The sequence below is a fragment of the Oncorhynchus mykiss genome, chromosome 3 (genome assembly GCF_057628025.1).
Source record: "Oncorhynchus mykiss isolate SJ-2025 chromosome 3, ASM5762802v1, whole genome shotgun sequence".
In the NCBI taxonomy this organism is placed as follows: Eukaryota; Metazoa; Chordata; class Actinopteri; order Salmoniformes; family Salmonidae; genus Oncorhynchus; species Oncorhynchus mykiss.
This window is the reverse complement of record NC_143024.1, coordinates 72,822,496-72,846,723: the sequence shown is the minus strand read 5'-3', so window position 1 is coordinate 72,846,723 and position 24,228 is coordinate 72,822,496. Positions and strand designations below refer to the sequence as shown.

At 43.4% G+C, this 24,228-nt stretch overlaps 1 protein-coding gene across 4 annotated transcripts in view; it reads left to right on the top strand.

The window, feature by feature from the left end:
• Positions 1 to 2,388: 2,388 nt before the first annotated feature.
• Positions 2,389 to 24,228, top strand: part of sestd1 (SEC14 and spectrin domains 1) — a 34,706-nt gene continuing 12,866 nt past the window's right edge. Inside the window, exons 1-9 of one of the 4 annotated variants that reach the window (XM_090230078.1) lie at positions 2,389 to 3,359; positions 5,102 to 5,154; positions 5,291 to 5,368; positions 7,798 to 7,906; positions 8,688 to 8,778; positions 11,207 to 11,320; positions 19,613 to 19,726; positions 20,116 to 20,210; positions 20,304 to 20,359. In XM_090230078.1, coding sequence (XP_090086204.1) covers positions 5,314 to 5,368; positions 7,798 to 7,906; positions 8,688 to 8,778; positions 11,207 to 11,320; positions 19,613 to 19,726; positions 20,116 to 20,210; positions 20,304 to 20,359 — 634 coding nt within the window. In that variant the 5' untranslated portion in view covers positions 2,389 to 3,359; positions 5,102 to 5,154; positions 5,291 to 5,313. Of the gene's footprint in view, positions 3,583 to 5,101; positions 5,155 to 5,290; positions 5,369 to 7,797; positions 7,907 to 8,687; positions 8,779 to 11,206; positions 11,321 to 19,612; positions 19,727 to 20,115; positions 20,211 to 20,303; positions 20,360 to 24,228 lie in introns of all 4 variants that reach the window. The other 3 variants (XM_090230079.1, XM_090230077.1, XM_090230080.1) reach the window with 3 other exon arrangements.

Here is a 24,228-nt window from a genome sequence, read left to right as displayed (position 1 = left end):
GGAGGAAACACCGTCACATGGCCACCCTGGTTAGTGCACACTGCGCCCAGCCCGCCACAGGAGTCGCTGGTGCGCGATGAGACAAGAACACCCCTACCGACCAAGCCCTCCCTAACCCGGGCGACGCTAGGCCCACGGACCTCCCGGTCGCGGCCGGTTACGACAGAGCCTGGGCGCGAACCCAGGGACTCTGATGGCACAGCTGTGCTCCAGATATAACAGACTGACCCTAGCCCCCCGACACATAAACTACTGCAGCATAAATACTGGAGGCTGAGACAGGAGGGGTCAGGAGACACTGTGGCCCCATCCGATGATACCCCCGGACAGGGCCAAACAGGCAGGATATAACCCCAAACACTTTTCCAAAGCACAGCCCCCACACCACTAGAGGGATATCTTCAACCACCAACTTACCATCCTGAGACTGAGTATAGCCCACAAAGATCGCCGCCACGGCACAACCCAAGGGTGGGCGCCAACCCAGACAGGAAGATCACGTCAGTGACTCAACCCTCTCAAGTGACGCACCCCTCTTAGGGACGGCATGGGAGAACACCAGTAAGACAGTGACTCAGTCCCTGTAATTGGGTTAGAGGCAGATAATCCCAGTCTAGAGAGGGGAAACGGCCAGGCAGAGACAGCAAGGGCGGTTTGTTGCTCCAGAGCCTTTCCGTTCACCTTCACACTCCTGGGTCAGACTACACTCAATCATATGACCTACTGATGAGATGAGTCTTCAGTAAAGACTTAAAGGTTGAGACCGAGTCTGCGTCTCTCACATGGGTAGGCAGACCATTCCATAAAAATGGAGCTCTATAGAAGAAGGTCCTGCCTCCAGCTGTTTGCTTAGAAATTCTAGGGACAATTAGGAGACCTGCGTCTTGTGACCGTAGCGTACGTGTAGGTATGTACGGCAGGACCAAATCGGAAAGATAGATAGGAGCAAGCCCATGTACTGCTTTGTAGGTTAGCAGTAAAACCTTGAACTCAGCCCTTGCCTTAACAGGAAGCCAGTGTAGGGAGGCTAGCACTGAAGTAATATGATCAAATTTGTGGGTTCTAGTCAGGATTCTAGCAGCCGTATTTAGCACTAACTGAAGTTTATTTAGTGCTTTATCCGGGTAGCCGGAAAGTAGAGCATTGCAGTAGTCTAAACTAGAAGTAACAAAAGCATGGATACATTTTTCTGCATCATTTATGGACAGAAAGTTTCAGATGATACGTAGATGGAAAAAAGCTGTCCTTGAAACAGTCTTGATATGTTCGTCAAAAGAGAGATCGGGGTCCAGAGTAACGCTGAGGTCCTTCACGGTTCTATTTGAGACGACTGTACAACCATCAAGATTAATTGTGAGATTCAACAGAAGATCTCTTTGTTTCTTGGGACCTAGAACAAGCATCTCTGTTTTGTCCGAGTTTAAAAGTACAAAGTTTGCAGCCATCCACTTCCTTATGTCTGAAACACAGGCTTCTAGCGAGGGCAATCATGTTTAATTGAAATGTTCAGCTGTGTGTCATCCGCATAGCAGTCCATCCATCCATTGCGCAGAAAAATAGTTTAAAGAACTCCTCCATAGGCATCCTGAGTGGCACAGTGGTCTAAGGCGCTGCACTGCAGTGCTAGCTGTGCCACTAGAGATTCTGGGTTTGAGTCCAAGCTCTGTCGCAGCCGACCACGACCGGGAGACCCATGGGGCTGCGCAAAATTGGCCCAGTTTCGTCTGGTTTAGGGGAGGGTTTGGCCGGCATGGATGTTCTTGTCCCATCGCACACTAGCAACTCCTGTGGCGGGCCTGGCTTCTATATTAAGCGGGCATTGTGTCAAGAAGCAGTGCAGATTGGCTGGGTTGTGTTTCAGAGGACGCATGGCTCGACCTTCGCCTCTCTCTCTCGAGTCCGTACGGGTGTTGCAGCGATGGGACAAGACTGTAACAACCAATTGGGTAGGAAAAAATATATAATATAAAATAAAAAATATATTAAAACAATAAAATAACTTCTCCATACCTTAGGTTGTCTGTTGAAGTGGAGATAAATGCTTAAAAAGCATTACTAGTTGCATAAAACATGACATAAGTGATATTCACAATTTGAAGATTATCTTTTGCAAATTACTAAAACTTGTAATCACTTTCGGGTCTTTGTAATGCACTTCCCACGTCGCAATGTGACTGGGTAAAAGCCAATTTATGCTTGATCCAAAATGTGTATGGAGGCTCCATATGGAGTGTGACACAATTGTGGAGTCTCTGGTGGCATGCGGAGGCCAAATTGAGCTCCATACCACATTTCCGTGCGCCTCCCATTTTTTTTTTTAGAACGCTGAGTGTCTGTATAGCTCAGTGTAGTTCCGCATTGACATGATTGGTTGACGGTAGGAGTGGGTGGGGATTCTGTATAAACACAAACTCACTTCCTTGACAACTTCCTTCACAACAGCTCCGTACTGTTCGGCGAAGCGTAACAAGTATGAATGCCCCGACATCTGCAAAGGCCATATCACCATAAATGCTACATGGCCAATGCACACACGGGATTGACCATGTGGTGCGTTTTATGCTTGATCCGAAAATGTGGTCGGAGGCTCCATATGGAGGGTGCGACGCAATGGCGGAGTCTCCATGGTCACACAGATGCCAAATTGAGTTCCGTACCCCATCGCCGTTCAAATTTTGCAGCGCCCTTTAAGGACCTAAAATACCAGGAGCAGCTGGCATTGGAGTATGAATGCCAAGCATGGGAGCTGATATGACTGACATAGGGCTCCGTTCAACTCCTTCTCGCCCCTCCACCGGTGCCCCTGTTGTAAACTCTTCACAGTTGTGTTATGTGGTTGTCGCTGAGTAGATTTGTATTTTTTCTCTCAAATGAACTTTTGATGAATTTATATAACACCTTTCCAACGTTGTTTAGCATTATCTAGTCCAAATATGGCATGATTCCACTATCTATTTGCATTAACTTTCAACGAGTGCCTTTTATTTTGAAGGCGAACCACAAATGCCACTATTATGGATAATCTTTTTTGTGGCTAGCTTCACATATGTCGGAGGGCGCTCTATTGCATGTATTGTCCGTTTGGGAGTTGCCTCCGTAGTAACAGTCCAGCCCCCTGAAAACAAACCATATTTTAATAAAAATCCAGTATAGATATGGCGGAGTTGTAACTTTTGACGATACAATATTTTTTCTAACGAGTTCTAAGCGTTGAAAGATGTTACAGATGTGATCGCCTACAGTCCAATAAATCAGAGGAGCTCGGTCAGATAAACTGGGATTTGTCAATAGAAACTCCTCCTACAGACTACATTGATTCAACGTCGTATACATACATAATTCGTCCTGTTTCGTCTGAGGTAAGAAGGAAATCGCCCCTTTGGCCGCAACAAACGGTATCATTTTCATACAAGGATTATATTGCGAACACGGGATTCAGTTTCAGGAATATAGGTCATTGTGTCTGCATAGCCTGCTCACTATAACAGTTTAGCGTTGCTTCCATTGGATGTGTAGTCAGTTGGGGAAAACCTCGTGCTACTGCTAAAAAGTGATACGAACGCGGATTTTTATTCAGCACGGGTAAGCAAATGGGACATAGATTATCATTTTCATACATTACAATATGTATAAAGGATTTTACAATTACGATTTTTTTAAAGAGTTCTTGTGATGAGAAGGCCAGGGATGTGGGTCCTTCGATTTTAGGGCTTTTGTCTCGTGCCTGCTGTATGCCTACTATAAAAACAATTGTAATGATTTGCCACCACATAAGGATGATATCGAGCATTTCGGAACTTGGAATTTAACCTAAATGTATGAAATATAGTTATGTCTGTTGATTATTGTCAACCATACCTAGTGTTGTCCTCGCTCCTAAATGCCCTTTGCATACGTAGCCTATGCATCGTGGCCATGTCATTGAAAATGTCACCAATATCAAATTACTCTACTTTCGAAGCATGTGAAAACTATTGTAGCCACATATTAGCAATGCTTTAGGAGTAGTCTAATGTTGAAATAGAAGAAATAACATAATTTTTGTCCATCGCAATAAGTAGCATTGTTATTGTCATCAATTACAGCCTCCAAATAGGAATACCTATTTATTCCTGGAGTGTGAGAATGAGTACATTTGAGTAATTTAGCAAACACTCTTGTCCAGAGCTACTTACAGTAGTGAGTGCATATATTTGAGTACTTTTTCGTACTGCGTAAGACTATTCACCAGTGGCTAATTACAGTAGCCAGTTTGAACTACACATCATAAACATATTTGATCTAGAATAGCTCAAAGACACCAACTTTCCAGGAAAGAAAAGCAACCCTAACTTTTCCTACAAATATAGCTACTTAGTCATGACTCCAGGATAAGGTTATTGAATAATAGATGGTTATTATGGTTTGTATAATTGCCTGAATAACTCAGATGCACTACATGAAAGCTTGTGAGAGATATGTACACTAAACCAGGGTATCCCAAATGGCACCCTATTCACTATGTAGTGAACTACCTTGACAAGTGCACATAGGGCTCTGGTCAAAAGTAGGGTGCATTGTAGGTAATAGGGTGCAGTTTGTGACAATCAATGGTAATATGCCAGTGGGTGGCTCATTACTGTGCAGTAGGTCAGAGTTTGCTGCATTGCAATCTACTAATGGGTTTCAAATGTTTTCCCACACTGTTTTGGCCAGCAACCATGTAAATCTATCATTCTGCTGTGTTTGGAATTAAAAAATATGCTGAGAACAGATTTGACCAAAATGATATGATGATGTACTGCAGTGGTTTATGTATCGTTCAGTTAAGACAAGACAGTCCAGATGGGTAATCCTCCCAATACTGCAAAACAAGCCATTTTATTACTGTGTTTAAGGCTAATAGAATATATTACAACAGTTCACACGTCATTCTTCATAGCCTCATACCATAGACTAACAAAATGGTTCTTGGACATTATTTTTGTTCTGACATAGTAATAAGGTATGTCTTGATTCCTTGTTAGTGGATGATTTGTTTGTCAATATGATTGTCAATATTGAGCTAGTTGCTACTTATCTATAGTGTTGACTTGTTCTTATATCTTTGTCCTCATTACAGAACATGGGCCCAGAAGGAAATGTTTGAAAGAGGTACCTTTGATTTCTAGAAAGGTAAAGCATCTTGGTGTTTCGTTGTGTCAGTTGGCTTGTAATTGACAGGGATGACAGTGTTGTATGCGTGTGTGATCATCTAATGATTATTATGTGCATCACCTGCTTTGCTATAACCTATATGTTTACTTTTCAGACTGCAGGGGGGAACTTGCCAGTATGGAGGCTACCAACATACTGCCCATTCTGAAGAAACGCCTAGCCTTCTTGTCAGGTAATAATATCCTCCTGTCAGTCAAAGCTGTTTATCTTTACTGTTGACAGAGATGGCTTCTTGGAATGATCCGCACTGCATTTACATTGCTAAGCTTAACATTACATTTACCAGTGATCATCTTTACATAGAAATGCCCAACAGTAGTGCCAGAATCTACTATTACTACTTTACCTTTGTCCTCGTGCAACTGGCTCAAGCACTATTTTGTGCTGCTTATTGAACATTCCCAGTCAGTGAAATAAGCGTACAGCAGTGAGAGCCAGCATTATCAAGGAAGTAGAGGCAGGCAGAGTTCACTAAAAATTAACTTGAAGTTATGCATGCTCGTATAATTCCCAGGATTGTGAAGCTTTGTGTGTACCCCACATCTAGCTCTCATTTTCATCAAGTTGCTTAATCATTATAGGTGTGCAAGGGAACAACCATTTGAAGTTGCTGTGTTATTGGTGTGCTCATCATCCCTCTCTAGCCTCTGAAGGGAGGGTAGTGTTAGTCCTTGGTCTAGGAGTGTAGTGTTAGTCCTTGGTCTAGGAGTGTAGTGTTAGTCCTTGGTCTAGGATTGTAGTGTTAGTCCTTGGTCTGGGAGTGTAGTGTTAGTCCTTGGTCTAGGAGTGTAGTGTTAGTCCTTGGTCTAGGATTGTAGTGTTAGTCCTTGGTCTAGGAGTGTAGTGTTAGTCCTTGGTCTAGGAGTGTAGTGTTAGTCCTTGGTCTAGGAGTGTAGTGTTAGTCCTTGGTCTAGGAGTGTAGTGTTAGTCCTTGCTCTAGGAGTGTAGTGCTAGTCCTTGGTCTAGGAGTGTAGTAGCTAGTCCTTGGTCTAGCAGTGTGGTGTTAGTTCTTGGTCTAGGAGTGTGGTGTTAGTCCTTGGTCTAGGAGTGTAGTATCTTAGTCCTTGGTCTAGGAGTGTAGTGTTAGTCCTTGGTCTAGGAGTGTAGTGTTAGTCCTTGGTCTAGGAGTGTAGTGTTAGTCCTTGGTCTAGGAGTCTAGTAGCGAGTCCTTGGGTGGTCTGATAAACCCCCCTCTCTATTCTTGGCTCTGGCAGGCAGTGTGTCGTGATAATAGCCTGTTGTTCTGTTCTGTCCTGCCTGCTGCTGACAGAATGAGGTTTCTCATCTTGTTGATGATGCTGATTTGAAGGTCACAGCACCAGGGCTGCGTCAGGGAGGGACTCTGTGTTCAGATACTGTTGAAGGTCTCATTGACTTACTAGGTACTAGATACACAACTAAATGAATGCTTGTGGCATTAGAATAGAACAGATCTTTATTATTGTTACACTAAAGTCTAATGAAATACTAGCTAATAGTTAATTTCACAAATGTATAAATATGGATTTTCTTTCTTGTTAGCTTCAAAGAGAAAAATGTTTTGGATTGAGCTGCTGTACTGCATACACTCACACATGTAAATGGGGTTTCTCTTGAGATCCAATTTCACATTTTGCCAAAAATAATAGTTTAGACAATAAAATAAAGAAATGTGCCGGTGAGCATCATTTAAAGACTTCTGTTAGTTCGTTTTTTTCCTGACTAGTAAAAGTCTCCAATAGACACAGATTCCTGTCAGGAAAATCACAACAATCAACTATGTGGTTTCCTGTGTTTAGAGTCTTACACATATAAAAGAAAGAACAAAGCAGCTACTTTGTCACTTCCCTGAATGAAATCTGACTACCTGACTCACACTGGCTTGAAAGAAGACTGACTTTGACAAATAGTTCTTGCTTTTATGTCACTGACTCCTAGTGGACACAAAACTAACTTTGACGAGAATAACTGTTGCTTTTGCTCCTTTAACCCTGACATGTGGCACTATGCACTCCTTTGGTTCATCCCCCTTACAGATGTGTTACGAGGAACAAAACGACGTAGCAGGAGCTTTTGAGTCAGAGGGTATGTCCCAGATGGGACCATATTCCCTATATAGTGCACTACTTTTGACCAAGGCCAATAGGACTCTGGTCAAAAGTAGTGCACTACATAGAGACTAGGGCATAATTTGGGACACATCCAGGGGCAGAGCTCCCTCCATCATTACCGCTGTCCGTGGCGTTTACAAGAGACTACTCCTCCTTTAATAGATGATTCTTGGCCGGCCGTACTTGGAATACTTGGGTCTGCCCGACCTTCTCCAAAGTCTACCATGTGATTTACACACAGTCCTCTTTATACACACTTTTTAGTGTGCATTCTTTGAAAATGGATTGTTAATGACTTGTACGGTGAATCAGTGTAGATACCATAGAATTAGAAGGAACAAAATGGCCTTGGAACCTCTGACCATAGCAATTTGACTGGCACACTCATGGGTACACCCACTACGGTAGATACACTAGGTCTCTCTTGCAAAATAAATGTTATCTCAGTGAGACTAAACTGTATAAATAAAGATTAATAACAGTAATTGTTCTGGTTGTTTCACATTCACAGGAGGCAAAGACAGACGCAGTGGACTGATCCTAACCATTCCACTATGTACAGAACAGACCAGTATGGAGGAGCTCAGCTCCACGTTGGACTATCTCCTCGGCATCCCCAGGCAAGAATCAATCACTGGCACACACACTGACTTATAAAAATCTAGATACATTAAAATGGGGTTTCAATTGGATAGCATGCTTTTTGGGAGCATGTTCCAGTAGATCCTTCAAAGACCCCCCCCCCCCCCAAATTTAAAATAAATAAATCATGGTCCTTTATTATTTACAGTTCAATAGATCATTGTATTCATCATGTCCAAATACCACATACACAGCAGCTTGATTTGGAAATACTTACCACTATTATTTAATTAGGCAGAGAGCATTGCTTGTTAAGGTGGTCTACTTTTATTAGCCAATGGAATGTGAGCACAGAGCCTGTCCTTTATCTGGCTGACATTCTATTATTCTCATATTGATCTGTAGGCCTCTAAAAGGGATCTTGGCTCCATTGCTTTTGAAAATGCACTTGCATAGCAACAGTATTGGACGCTCATTAGACTGTATTCTATTTGGATTGAGCTACTTCTGCTACGTGGGTGTGTAGGAGAGAATACCAAAAGTTAAGGAAGATCATGCTATGTTAGCTTGTGACTTCTGCATGATGATTACACAATTTCTGATCTGTATTCATCTCGGCTTTATGGTCCTGTCTGGCTCAGTTAGTAAGAACATGGCGCTACGGTTGTGGGTTCCCAGTGGGATGCTTTCTTCATCTATGTATCTGATGTCTTCTATTGACCTATACTGGGATCCTTGGTGTCAAATTCATGGAACAAGAGCACACATTATTACAGGTAGACAAATAATCACCATATTTCTCTTGTCTTCTCTCTTCAGTGACAAGTGCAAAGCAAGAGGCTTCACAGTCATCGTGGACGGACGAAAGTCACAGTGGAACATCGTGAAGACTGTGGTACTGATGTTGCAGGTAGGAACTGATAAAAGAAGGGGTTCATGTTGCTGGTAGGACACAGAGAATCAGCACAGTGTTCCTTTTAGGATAAAAGCACAGTTTACCCCACACTGTATTGAGACGAGAGGTCCATATTTCTGTGTATCAAGCGGAGGAACGCTTGTCAAAAACATGGCACCTACACCTCATTTCAATCTGCAGTCTTTATCTCCTACTGCATTTGGAATGTATAGAGGATTACAGTCGTATGTACAGTAGTGAGTACTAATAACATCCTCTACAGTTTGACAGCGTGATGACTCATGTAGGTCAGTCAGTCACTATTGTCTCTGTTGTACTTTGCTTTATTCTCCTGACTGTTTCTATGCAGTCTGCTATAACACACCCAGGCTAGATAAGAAGACGATGCCATGCTTTGTTGTATTAGAACAAGACTAGTGGCGGGTTGAGCTGAGGAGTGAGGATGTAAAAATACTTTAACATGATGTGTTCTGTTCCCAACGGCCTATTTAACAATGTTCAGTAGGTTTAACCCTTTAAAACCCACGACTCTCTATTTATAATGAATATTCATGAGGGTAATGATTAATTAGCGCAGTATAGAGGAGCATATGTCCGAGTGAGAAGCAGATGCGGGCATGAAGTTTCCACAGGGGAACGATCTAGGTCTACCCACACGGTGTTAACACCTCTACCAATCAGAATGTGACAAAGAGCTGGGAGGAGAAATAAAATGGTGGTCCAACCCAGATGTTGCGTTCTGTCGGTGTCTCGTCTCTGTTGACCCTACCTGCATAATAAATAATAACCCTCCAAATGTCGTAAAACATTACAGTGATGGGCTATGGAGCCAAATCTGGGGCAATATGCAATGTGCGTGGTCCCTAAAAAAAAATGTCCCTAAACTAATCAAATAAATAGACATCTCAGATCAAATGCATCACCAGCAATCAAGTGAAAGTAATTAAGACAATCTTAATTAAGTTGAATAGATTTTAAGAAGAGTAGGAATGAAATAGCTTGACACGGCTGGCTGATTATACCGTTAAACAATACTTAGCGTTTTTCCCTGAAGTCCAGGCTCTGTGTTGTGCTAATTAGGGCACACTAGTAAAACATTTTACACCATTGTCCCTCCCGGTTTTAGTCATTTTCTTCCATTTGATGCCTAATGAACAGGACCCAGGCTCCGGCCACACTGCAGGGTGGATAGAGGTCAATATCAGCAGACTGTGGTCTGCAGTCTGTCTGCCAGAGACCTGGGTTCAAATACTGTTTGAAATCATTTAAAATACTTTAGCTATGCTTGTTTGAGCTTGCTTGGCTTAATGAATAGTCCCAAAACTGTTAAACCCCGCCCATCTGGCTCTCTAGGCATGCTAGAGAAAACGCTCAAGGTTTATGAACGATTTAAAATACTATTTGAACCCAGGTCTGTTGTACTGTAGCCTGCATTCTTCCCTGTCTGCCCTTACCTGGTTTTGTCACTGCAGATTGACTATACGGTGTAAAATGCTCTTGGTAGATATCGCCAGTCCCCTGCTATCCATAGACCTCTGCAGAAACAGGACCAGGAAAGATAAGATGACAGTATGAAATGTACTATCTGTTGACACTAATCTGCCTGGCACTGTCAGGGGAAAATGCTGCTGCAAGCTACTCCTCATTTAGTGGCCTACCATGTGATGGGATGGGGAAATTCACTGCAGGATTTCATGGAAAAACTGATGTGCTAAACAGTTATTGAAAAATGGTGCGGTTTTAGAGGCCTTGCTCTTGGCCACAGAGACACAATTTTTCTGTTTTAAAGCTATTTTCCTGCAATTGTACACATTTTGTCATGGCTTATGCCTTGTTCTTATGCTACCTGAGTGACTCAAACGTTAGAACAAAGTCCATGGGGGCCCCATGCCATTTTTTACTTTTAGATTCTACCTGACTGTAGATTTTATTTTGGTGATTGTTAATTCTCAAAGATGATCTTATTTAAAAATAGATTGCTTCATTATCTTCTCACCATGCCTTATATCTGGTTTCAGTTTACACTGAAAATGTTTTTACCATCCCAAAAACTATTTTTATTTTGTTTTATTTAAATATTTATTTATTTATTTGCAGTGGCAGCCATCATCAAATCAAATGTTATTTGTCATATACACGTGTTTAGGAGATGTTATTGTGGGTGTAGCGAAATGCTTGTGTTTCTAGCTCCAACAGTGCAGTAATATCTAACAATGCACACAATCTAAAGTGAAGGAATGGAATTAAGAATATGGCGGTGCGCCACTGCTAAATGCATATAGGAAAAACACTGAATTGTTTTGGGGATGACATTTCTGTTTCTGGATTTGACTGTGTCCAGTAAGCCATTGAAAGTCTATACCATTTTGCTTATTTTATTTTACTTAATTTTTTCCCCTTCATATTATATCATTATTTATAGAACGTGATTCCAGCAGAGGTGTCTCTGGTGTGTGTGGTGAAGCCTGATGAATTCTGGGACAAGAAGGTCACTCATTTCTGCTTTTGGAAGGAGAAGGACAGACTAGGCTTTGAGGTGAGTGTCTTATTGGAAGGCGAAGGACAGACCAGGCTCTGTCGATCTTGCTACGTCTATGCGTTTTCCTCCTCCCTCTCTCTCTCTCTCTCTCTCTCTCTCTCTCTCTCTGCATCTCTCTCTCTCTCTCTGCATCTCTCTCTCTGCATCTCTCTCTCTCTCTCTCTCTGCATCTCAATTCAATTCAATTCAAGGGCTTTATTGGCATGGGAAACATGTGTTAACATTGCCAAAGCAAGTGAGGTAGACAACATACAAAGTGAAAAACAGCAAAAATTAACAGTAAACATTACACATACAGAGGTTTCAAAACAGTAAAGACATTACAAATGTCATATTATATATATATATATATATATATATATACAGTGTTTTTTTACAATGTACAAATGGTTAAAGGAGACAAGATAAAATAAATAAGCATAAATATGGGTTGTATTTACAATGGTGTGTGTTCTTCACTGGTTGCCCTTTTCTCGTGGCAACAGGTCACAAATCTTGCTGCTGTGATGGCACACTGTGGAATTTCACCCAGTAGATATGGGAGTTTTTCAAAATTGGATTTGTTTTCGAGTTCTTTGTGGATCTGTGTAATCTGAGGGAAATATGTCTCTCTAATATGGTCATACATTGGGTAGGAGGTTAGGAAGTGCAGCTCAGTTTCTACCTCATTTTGTGGGCAGTGAGCACATAGCCTGTCTTCTCTTGAGAGCCATGTCTGCCTACGGCGGCCTTTCTCAATAGCAAGGCTATGCTCACTGAGTCTGTACATAGTCAAAGCTTTCCTTAATTTTGGGTCAGTCACAGTGGTCAGGTATTCTGCCGCTGTGTACTCTCTGTTTAGGGCCAAATAGCATTCTAGTTTGCTCTGTTTTTTTGTTAATTCTTTCCAATGTGTCAAGTAATTATCTTTTTGTTTTCTCATGATTTGGTTGGGTCTAATTGTGCTGTTGTCCTGGGGCTCTGTAGGGTATGTTTGTGTTTGTGAACAGAGCCCCAGGACCAGCTTGCTTAGGGGACTCTTCTCCAGGTTCATCTCTCTGTAGGTGATGGCTTTGTTATGGAAGGTTTGTGAATCGCTTCCTTTTAGGTGGTTGTAGAATTTAACGGCTCTTTTCTGGATTTTGATAATTAGTGGGTATCGGCCTAATTCTGCTCTGCGTGCATTATTTGGTGTTCTACGTTGTACACGGAGGATATTTTTGCAGAATTCTGCGTGCAGAGTCTCAATTTGGTGTTTGTCCCATTTTGTGAAGTCTTGGTTGGTGAGCGGACCCCAGACCTCACAACCATAAAGGGCAATGGGCTCTATGACTGATTCAAGTATTTTTAGCCAAATCCTAATTGGTATGTTGAAATGTATGTTTCTTTTGATGGCATAGAATGCCCTTCTTGCCTTGTCTCTCAGATCTCTCTCTCTGCATCTCTCTCTCTCTGCATCTCTCTCTCTATGCATCTCTCTCTCTCTCTGCATCTCTCTCTCTCTCTCTCTCTGCATCTCTCTCTCTGCATCTCTCTCTCTCTCTCTGCATCTCTCTCTCTCTCTCTCTCTCTCTGCATCTCTCTCTCTCTCTGCATCTCTCTCTCTCTCTCTCTCTGCATCTCTCTCTCTCTCTCTCTCTCTGCATCTCTCTCTCTCTCTCTCTCTCTGCATCTCTCTCTCTCTCTCTCTCTCTCTCTCTCTCTCTCTCTCTCTCTCTCTCTCTGCATCTCTCTCTCTGCATCTCTCTCTGCATCTCTCTCTCTCTCTCTCTCTGCATCTCTCTCTCTCTCTGCATCTCTCTCTCTCTCTCTCTCTGCATCTCTCTCTCTCTCTCTCTCTGCATCTCTCTCTCTCTGCATCTCTCTCTCTCTCTCTCTGCATCTCTCTCTCTCTCTCTCTCTCTCTCTGCATCTCTCTCTCTCTCTCTGCATCTCTCTCTCTCTCTCTCTGCATCTCTCTCCCTCTCTCTCTCTCTCATCTCTCTCTCTCTCTCTGCATCTCTCTCTCTCTCTCTCTCTCTGCTCTCTCTCTCTCTCTCTCTCTGCCTCTCTCTCTCTCTCTCTCTCTGCATCTCTCTCTCTCTCTCTCTCTGCATCTCTCTCTCTCTCTCTCTCTGCATCTCTCTCTCTCTCTCTCTCTCTGCATCTCTCTCTCTCTCTCTCTCTGCATCTCTCTCTCTCTCTCTCTCTCTCTCTCTCTCTCTCTCTCTCTCTCTCTGCATCTCTCTCTCTGCATCTCTCTCTCTCTCTCTCTCTCTCTCTGCATCTCTCTCTCTCTCTGCATCTCTCTCTCTCTCTCTGCATCTCTCTCTCTCTCTCTCTGCATCTCTCTCTCTCTCTCTCTCTGCATCTCTCTCTCTCTCTCCTCTCTCTCTGCATCTCTCTCTCTCTCTCTCTCTCTGCATCTCTCTCTCTCTGCATCTCTCTCTCTCTTGCATCTCTCTCTCTCTCTCTGCTCTCTCTCTCTCTGCATCTCTCTCCCTCTCTCTCTCTGCATCTCTCTCCCTCTCTCTCTCTCTGCATCTCTCTCTCTCTCTCTCTCTGCATCTCTCTCTCTCTCTCTGCATCTCTCTCTCTCTCTCTCTGCATCTCTCTCTCTCTCTCTCTCTGCATCTCTCTCTCTCTCTGCATCTCTCTCTCTCTCTCTGCATCTCTCTCTCTCTCTCTCTCTCTCTCTCTCTCTGCATCTCTCTCTCTCTCTCTCTCTGCCTCTCGCTCTCTCTCTCTCTGCATCTCGCTCTCTCTCTCTCTGCATCTCTCTCTCTCTCTCTCTCTGCATCTCTCTCTCTCTCTCTCTGCATCTCTCTCTCTCTGCATCTCTCTCTCTCTCTGCATCTCTCTCTCTCTCTGCATCTCTCTCGCTCTCTCTCTCTGCATCTCTCTCTCTCTCTCTCTCTCTGCATCTCTCTCTGCATCTCTCTCTCTCTGCATCTCTCTCTCTCTCTCTGCATCTCTCTCTCTCTCTCTCTCTCTCTCTGCATCTCTCTCTCTCTCTCTCTCTGCATCTCGCTCTCTCTCTCTCTGCATCTCGCTCTCTCTCTCTCTGCATCTCTCTCTCTCTCTCTCTCTGCATCTCTCTCTCTCTCTCTCTCTCTGCATCTCTCTCTCTCTGCATCTCTCTCTCTCTCTGCATCTCTCTCTCTCTCTGCATCTCTCTCTCTCTCTGCATCTCTCTCTCTCTCTGCATCTCTCTCTCTCTCTGCATCTCTCTCGCTCTCTCTCTCTCTGCATCTCTCTCCCTCTCTCTCTCTGCATCTCTCTCCCTCTCTCTCTCTCTCCTCTCCTCTCTCTCTCTCTCTGAATCTCTCTCTCTCTCTCTGCATCTCTCTCTCTCTCTCTCTCTGCATCTCTCTCTCTCTCTCTGCATCTCTCTCTCTCTCTGCATCTCTCTCTCTCTCTCTGCATCTCTCTCTCTCTCTCTCTCTCTCTCTCTCTTCTCTCTCTCTCTCTCTCTGCATCTCGCTCTCTCTCTCTCTGCATCTCGCTCTCTCTCTCTCTGCATCTCGCTCTCTCTCTCTCTGCATCTCTCTCTCTCTCTCTCTCTGCATCTCTCTCTCTCTCTCTCTCTCTCTGCATCTCTCTCTCTCTGCATCTCTCTCTCTCTCTGCATCTCTCTCTCTCTCTGCATCTCTCTCTCTCTCTGCATCTCTCTCGCTCTCTCTCTCTCGCTCTCTCTCTCTGCATCTCTCTCTCTGCATCTCTCTCTCTCTGCATCTCTCTCTGCATCTCTCTCTCTCTGCATCTCTCTCTCTCTCTCTGCATCTCGCTCCTCTCTCCTGCATCTCTCACTTCTCTCTTCATCTCTCTCTCTCTCTGCATCTCTCTCTCTCTCTGCATATCTATCTCCTCTCTCTGCATCTCTCTCTCTCTCTCTCTCTGCATCTCTCTCTCTCTCTCTCTGCATCGCTCTCTCTCTCTCTCTGCATCTCTCTCTCTCTCTCTCTCTGCAGCAGCATCCCCAGTCACCTCCCATCTGAGCAGCAGCATCCCCAGTCACCTCCCAGAGGGACTAATTATGGCCGGAATTCAATTTACTTTCCTTCGCGAACCAATGATTCCAACGTTGGTGGTTGGGTGGCAAACAAATTGATAAAGAGGAATAGATATTTAATTGTCAGTATTCAATTTGGCCTTGTGTTGTTAACCCCTTCAGCAATGGTGTTCTTCAGATCTGTTTGTTCTGTATAGGTAACTCATGTGGGTGGTGTTATTACAATGACTAGTGATTTCTAGTGATTTTCGCTGCTTCTTTTGTGGTTGCCTGCTCCACAACAGCCCTCAAATGCAGCCTATCAGTTACCAATAAACCCCCAGAGTAATTCCTGACAACATGTTATAGACCAATATGCATATTTCAATCTGTAATGAAGCTCTCTGTCAAATGAGGCTGATAGATAGATGGCAAGGTCTGTTGTGGTAGACAGCATGGCAGCGTTAGTCTATTTTAAGTGCACTGTGTGGTGATTTTAAATGGAAGTCAGCATTGTATCAGAACATTCATGCATCCTGCTCCATTTCAACCTCCCATATGTCTTTGATCATCACTTCCTGAAGGATTTATATGTTGGGACACACGCCAGTTTCTATTTCTATGTGTGTGTATGTATGTGTGTATGTATGTGTATATATATGTATGTATAAAGTGTCGTGACACTAATTCCTGAGACTGCTCAGTAGAGGTCTTTCTTGTTGATTTTGCTCCCAACAGTTGTGTAATGATCTGGGCCAGCAGTACCCTCTAGCTCTCCCTCCCTATAACTCCCCTGCTTCACCAGATGGCTCTGTTACATGGCAGAGGTGGTCCGTTTATTGGGATTGGAAATAAAAGAGAATTGGGGGAAAATAGTTCAATTGCGAAATTGACCTTGTTTAGTTAGATACTTTTATTCATCTAACGTTACTGTTGTGGTGTTGAGAATGAAATATATTTGAACTAAGTGGTTGGCTGACTTGTATTGGACTCTACTGCCCACAACCAATCTGGCATGAACACTGGAGCATGTGGAAGTGTAACAGGGCATGAACAGTCTCACTCAGTGCCTGCCTCCTCAATCTCAAGGAACTAGCTATTTGGTTTGTTCGACATGGACTGCATTTCAAATCACCTTGCAACATGTACTGATTATTATTTGTATTTAAGTCAGTAAGTCACAATTTAGCCACAATACATCATGGTTTTGATCTTCTCAAATGAGGCCATTCTATTTTGAGGGGACATGTTCTTCTGTTAATGGAATGATCTCACAGTGAGACAAAGCAACACTTATGGTAGAGAGCTGACTCACTGAGACGCAACTGAACAATAAATGCCACTGTGGGTTTAAACCCTGACACAAAATGCTCTGCTTGATCTGCCTTTCCGTTTCAAAGCACTTCGATTAGGATTGTGAGCTGAGTTTACATCCCAGGGTCCATATTTGAAAAGCTGCCGAGTAGGAGTGTTGATCTAGGATCAGTGTTTCCTTTTAGATCATATTGAGTCAGACGATATATACAGATCCTAGATCAGTACTCCTACTCAGAGGCACTTTGTGGATATGGGTCCAGGTACCACCTCTCCATATATTCCTATACATTAAGATGTAAGTTAAGACAACTGATCCTAGATCAGCACCCCTACTCTATAACTGTGTGGATACATGCCCAGAGAGGGATAGATTGAGGTTGGTTTCATGTACAAATGTCTCTATCCAGATGTCATTTGATACATAGTGGGCTGTGGAAGAGAAGGGATGGGTCTGTTCTGTTTTTCTTACTGCTTCTCTTCTCTTTGGGAGGTTGCCAATCTGCCATCACAATTTAACTAGAAACTTCAGGCTACAGTTTTCTTCCTTCTTATTTGGAGGCTAATCGCGATATAAATAAATGCACATGCAATACGAAAGCCTGTGTGTGATTCTCCTAACCTTGTTAGTCATATGCAGATGAAGAGGCCTCCATTGATTCCACACGGCAATGTGGATTGATCCACACACTCTAGGGATTGCTTTACAACCAGGAATATTTATCAATGAGTCAGTCTGTCTGCAAGGGGAAAAATGTTAATAATCTGCATTAGCATCATGTTTTCACTGTAGCGTGATGATGGTGTTTGTATGTGTGTTTTGCTTTGGTCTCTACAGAGATGAACAAAACATTATGATAGCCTCTAACTACACAGTTCTCCAGGGGTGATGCCTAACTATATAGTTCTCCAGGGTTGATGCCTAACTATATAGTTCTCCAGGGTTGATGCCTAACTATATAGTTTTCCAGGGTTGATGCCTAACTATATAGTTCTCCAGGGTTGATGCCTAACTATATAGTTCTCCAGGGTTGATGCCTAACTATATAGTTCTCCAGGGTTGATGCCTAACTATATAGTTCTCCAGGGTTGATGCCTAACTATATAGTTCTCCAGAGTTGATGCCTAACTATATAGTTCTCCAGGGTTGATGCCTAACTATATAGTTCTCCAGGGTTGATGCCTAACTATATAGTTCTCCAGGGTTGATGCCTAACTATATAGTTCTCCAGGGTTGATGCCTAACTATATAGTTCTCCAGGGTTGATGCCTAACTATATAGTTCTCCAGGGTTGATGCCTAACTATATAGTTCTCCAGGGTTGATGCCTAACTATATAGTTCTCCAGAGTTGATGCCTAACTATATAGTTCTCCGGGGTTGATGCCTAACTATATAGTTCTCCAGGGTTGATGCCTAACTATATAGTTCTCCAGGGTTGATGCCTAACTATATAGTTCTCCAGGGTTGATGCCTAACTATATAGTTCTCCAGAGTTGATGCCTAACTATATAGTTCTCCAGGGTTGATGCCTAACTATATAGTTCTCCAGGGTTGATGCCTAACTATATAGTTCACCAGGGTTGATGCCTAACTATATAGTTCACCAGGGTTGATGCCTAACTATATAGTTCTCCAGGGTTGATGCCTAACTATATAGTTCTCCAGGGTTGATGCCTAACTATATAGTTCTCCAGGGTTGATGCCTAACTATATAGTTCTCCAGGGTTCACTTGTATTTGACCTTTAAGCTCTCTCTCATCCCTTTATTCATGCTGCACACGCTCTCACTTTAATCTTCTGGGTGAGGGGAGTTATGTCTCTGTGTGTACAGGTTAGGATAAGTAGTATCTGATCTTCATTGAGTAATATTCACAGCATAGACTGGTGATGAATCACAACATGGTGAAAATACAATACATCTGTTTCTGACTTTACACTCCATTAGTGTCTGAAAACAAACAACCAGGTATGGCTGCCAGATAGCTCCGATACGTCTCAACACACCCACACATGACATCAGACAGGCAGATATCTTGACGTTATTGGGAGATTGAGATGTAAGTCTTTTTCTTCACTCTGACTGGACGTATCCAGGATGTTTGTGCTGAGGACTGGAGTTCAGGGCCCATGTTCATAAAGCATCTCAAAGTATGAATGCTGATCTAGGATCAGGCCATTTCTGTCTTATTCATTATGATCTGAAAGACAAACGGATCTTTCTGAATATGTGCCCTGGTCTCTCTGTCCAGTCTGTCCCTGGTGGAAAACGTTCTGCTGTGTTCATCTCATCTGTATGGGCCGTGGTCTCCCTGTCCAGTCTGTCCCTGGTGGAAAACATTCTGCTGTGTTCATCTCATCTGTATGGGCCGTGGTCTCCCTGTCCAGTCTGTCCCTGGTGGAAAACATTCTGCTGTGTTCATCTCATCTGTATGGGCCGTGGTCTCTCTGTCCAGTCTGTCCCTGGTGGAAAACATTCTGCTGTGTTCATCTCATCTGTATGGGCCCTGGTCTCTCTGTCCAGTCTGTCCCTGGTGGAAAACATTCTGCTGTGTTCATCTCATCTGTATGGTCAGCGGTTGCCTCCCATCCCCTTGCTACATCTAAACAGGCCTGTATTTGACAGGAGGAACAGCCGTGGAGGCTAACAGGCAGGGCTTACAGAGAGACTTGTCTGTATAGGCCTCTCCCAGAATCCTATTCCAATCCCTATCTAGTTTGTCTGGGTTGTCAACGTTGATGTGTCGAACTGAAAACTTTACCGCTATCTAGTCAGTGTGAGTTGTTAACATTGAAAAGTTGTTAACTTAACCAGTATGAAAGGCCATCACACCACGCTACCAGCTGTGTTTAGGCCTTGCTCCACTTGATCAATTGTTTCTACATTTTACAAACTTAAATCATGCTTTTATACTGTCCAAACTTGGATGAGATTAGCGTGATGATGAAATAATACAACTCCTTAATCCACAGTGGGGATTTAATAACTGTCTCTGACCCTGTCTCTCCTCTGTTCTCTTGTTCCAGGTTATTCTGGTATCTGCCAATAAGCTCACACGCTACATCGAGCCCTGTCAGCTGACTGATGAGTTTGGAGGAAGTTTAGTGTATGATCACATGGACTGGGTGAACAAAAGACTGGTAAGCCTAGCCACCATTTTAAAGGGATACTTCGGGATTTTGGCAATGAGGCCCTTTTATCAACTTCCCCAGAGTCCATGTGTATGTCTCTGTGTCCAGTATGAAGGAAGTTGGAGGTGGTTTTGTAAGCAAATGCACTGTGACTGTGTACAATAGCACACATTTGGACATCACATTTGAATCCTACAGATTAAAATGTATATAACAATGACATTATGCAGAGTTGGGGTCAATTCAGGAAGTACACTGAAATTGTCTTCCATGCTTTTCAATGAGGAAAATGTGGAATTTAAATATGGTTTACTTCCTGATTGAAATGGAATTCACCCCAATCCTGTTGTTATGTGACAAACATGCATGTACATTGTTACTCATTAGTTTTTCCTCAGGTCTTTGAGAAGTTTACCAAAGAGTCCACATCCCTTCTAGATGAACTGGTGGTCATCAACGAGAGTGAGAAAAGTAACCAATTAGACAAAGAAAGGTATTGACTATATCTATTTTTGCTCTAAGTATCCATGATTGAGGAAAGGGAATTGAACACAGTAAACACATTGCTTACTTATCTTTCTCCCAGGCCACCAGATTGTAACTTCCTACCATCGCTTGATCCTGAAACAGTTCTACAAACCGGTAATTATACCAATCTTTGTCCACAAGTCATTGTTAATACAAATAGCTGAATCCAGGTAGCCTAGCTAGTAGAGCTGTGTGTTTCTATACCAGTCTGAGCTCCATTTCAGTTGAATGGTACAGGATGCAGAGATGGTGCACGCCACCAGCAGAGAAGACATTTTCCACTCTGTGTAACCATTCAGTAAACAGACTCCTAGAGTGCGTTCCAAAAGGCACCCTTTTGGGACGTAGACCCAGTAATTGTATTTGCAGGCCTAGTGGCGAGTAGTGTGTCACTTGAACGGTTTTACTACAGTGAAAATATTGACCCATTCAGAGGAATGCCAGAGCAGAGCTGGGCTGAGCCCAAATGGCACCCTGTTCCCTTCATAGTGCACTACACTACGTCTGATCAGGGCCAAGTACTGCACTATAAAGGGAATAGGGTGTTCTATGGGACACACACCCTGGAAGGCCAGCACATAGCAGAGCTGTCCCAATAAAAGGAGCTTTGTCTGGTGGTTGTGGAATGGACGGTCAGCCCAACGCGTCTCTGGTACTGTGCTTCCCACAGAAGAACTCACTCGGTATGTGTCCCAAATTGCATCCTATTTCCTACATAGTGCACTACTTTTGACCAGAAACCTATGGGCCTTTGCTAAAAGTAGTGCATTATATTGAGAATAGGGTGCAATTTGGGATACTTCCTACACAACGCCTGATGCTCTCTCTTTCTCGCTCGCTCGCTCTCTGAGCGATTGTCTTGCGTAATGAAGAAGAGGGCTTGGGCTGTCCTGTCACTCTTGTTTGTGTTGCTACAGGCACAACGTGAGATAGAATAAGAGCATGATATAAGAACAATACTCTGTCCTATTTGTTATGTGCTGTTATCAAAGAACGTACTTGGAAGGCTTTCCAGTGTAATTAATCTCTGTTTAAAGAGGTTGGGATGCTGTTGATGTTGGTATTATGAATAAATGAATAGCAATCTTTCCCCTGAAGTACTACTCCACAATAATGCACCGCTGAAATGTATAATGTAACTTAATGGCTAAACTTGCTGTCGTCTACATTCTGTACTGTAGTACACCTTTCTTTCTCTCTCTCTCTGGCTCTCTCTCTCTCTCTCTGGCTGTCTCTCTCTCTCTCTGGCTGTCTCTCTCTCTTTGGCTGTCTCTCTCTCTGGCTGTCTCTCTCTTTCTCTGGCTGTCTCTCTCTCTGGCTGTCTCTCTCTCTCTCTGGCTGTCTCTCTCTCTCTCTGGCTGTCTCTCTCTCTGGCTGTCTCTCTCTCTCTCTCTCTCTCTCTCTCTCTGGCTGTCTCTCTCTCTGGCTGTCTCTCTCTCTGGCTGTCTCTCTCTCTGGCTGTCTCTCTCTCTCTCTCTCTCTCTCTCTCTCTGGCTGTCTCTCTCTCTCTCTGGCTGTCTCTCTCTCTCTCTGGCTGTCTCTCTCTCTCTCTGGCTGTCTCTCTCTCTCTGGCTGTCTCTCGCTCTCTCTGGCTGTCTCTCTCTCTCTCTGGCTGTCTCTCTCTGGCGGTCTCTCTCTCTCTGGCGGTCTCTCTCTCTCTCTCTCTCTCTAGCTCTCTCTCTCTCTCTCTCTCTCTCTCGGTCTCTCTCTCTCTCTTTCTGGCGGTCTCTCTCTCTCTCTCTAGCTCTCTCTCTCTCTCTCTCTCTCTCTGGCTGTCTCTCTCTCTCTCTCTCTGGCTCTCTCTCTCTCTCTCTCTCTCTGGCTGTCTCTCTCTCTCTCAATTCAATTCAATTCAAGGGCTTTATTGGCATGGGAAACATGTGTTAACATTGCCAAAGCAAGTGTACAAAGTGAATATATAATGTGAAAAACAACAAAAATTAACAGTAAACATTACACATACAGAGGTTTCAAAACAGTAAAGACATTACAAATGTCATATTATATATATATATATACAGTGTTTTAACAATGTACAAATGGTTAAAGGACACAATATAAAATAAATAAGCATAAATATGGGTTGTATTTACAATGGTGTGTGTTCTTCACTGGTTGCCCTTTTCTCGTGGCAACAGGTCACAAATCTTGCTGCTGTGATGGCACACTGTGGAATTTCACCCAGTAGATATGGGAGTTTTTCAAATTTGGATTTGTTTTCGAATTCTTTGGATCTGTGTAATCTGAGGGAAATATGTCTCTCTAATATGGTCATACATTGGGCAGGAGGTTAGGAAGTGCAGCTCAGTTTCTACCTCATTTTGTGGGCAGTGAGCACATAGCCTGTCTTCTCTTGAGAGCCATGTCTGCCTACGGCGGCCTTTCTCAATAGCAAGGCTATGCTCACTGAGTCTGTACATAGTCAAAGCTTTCCTTAATTTTGGGTCAGTCACAGTGGTCAGGTATTCTGCCGCTGTGTACTCTCTGTTTAGGGCCAAATAGCATTCTAGTTTGCTCTGTTTTTTTGTTAATTCTTTCCAATGTGTCAAGTAATTATCTTTTTGTTTTCTCATGATTTGGTTGGGTCTAATTGTGCTGTTGTCCTGGGGCTCTGTAGGGTGTGTTTGTGTTTGTGAACAGAGCCCCAGGACCAGCTTGCTTAGGGGACTCTTCTCCAGGTTCATCTCTCTGTAGGTGATGGCTTTGTTATGGAAGGTTTGTGAATCACTTCCTTTTAGGTGGTTGTAGAATTTAACGGCTCTTTTCTGGATTTTGATAATTAGTGGGTATCGGCCTAATTCTGCTCTGCATGCATTATTTGGTGTTCTATGTTGTACACGGAGGATATTTTTGCAGAATTCTGCGTGCAGAGTCTCAATTTGGTGTTTGTCCCATTTTGTGAAGTCTTGGTTGGTGAGCGGACCCCAGACCTCACAACCATAAAGGGCAATGGGCTCTATGACTGATTCAAGTATTTTTAGCCAAATCCTAATTGGTATGTTGAAATTTATGTTTCTTTTGATGGCATAGAATGCCCTTCTTGACTTGTCTCTCAGATCGTTTACAGCTTTGTGGAAGTTACCTGTGGCGCTGATGTTTAGGCCAAGGTATGTATAGTTTTTTGTGTGCTCTAGGGCAACAGTGTCTAGATGGAATTTGTATTTGTGGTCCTGGTGACTGGACCTTTTTTGGAACACCATTATTTTGGTCTTACTGAGATTTACTGTCAGGGCCCAGGTCTGACAGAATCTGTGCATAAGATCTAGGTGCTGCTGTAGGCCCTCCTTGGTTGGTGACGGAAGCACCAGATCATCGGCAAACAGCAGACATTTGACTTCGGATTCTAGCAGGGGGAGGCCGGGTGCTGCAGACTTTTCTAGTGCCCGCGCCAATTCGTTGATATATATGTTGAAGAGGGTGGGGCTTAAGCTGCATCCCTGTCTAACCCCACGACCCTGTGTGAAGAAATGTGTGTTTTTTGCCAATTTTAACCGCACACTTGTTGTTTGTGTACATGGATTTTATAATGTCGTATGTTTTACCCCCAACACCACTTTCCATCAGTTTGTATAGCAGACCCTCATGCCAGATTGAGTCGAAGGCTTTTTTGAAATCAACAAAGCATGAGAAGACTTTGCCTTTGTTTTGGTTTGTTTGTTTCTCTCTCTGGCTGTGTCTCTCTCTCTCTCTCTCTCTCTCTCTCTCTCTCTCTCTCTCTCTCTCTGGCTGTCTCTCTCTCTCTCTCTCTCTCTGGCTGTCTCTCTTTCTCTCTCTCTGGCTGTCTCTCTCTCTCTCTGTCTCTCTCTCTCTCTCTCTCTCTCTGGCTGTCTCTCTCTCTCTCTGTCTCTCTCTCTCTCTCTCTCTCTCTCTCTCTGGCTGTCTCTCTCTCTCTCTCTCTCTCTCTCTCTCTGGCTGTCTCTCTCTCTCTCTCTCTCTCTGGCTGTCTCTCTCTCTCTCTCTCTCTCTGGCTGTCTCTCTCTCTG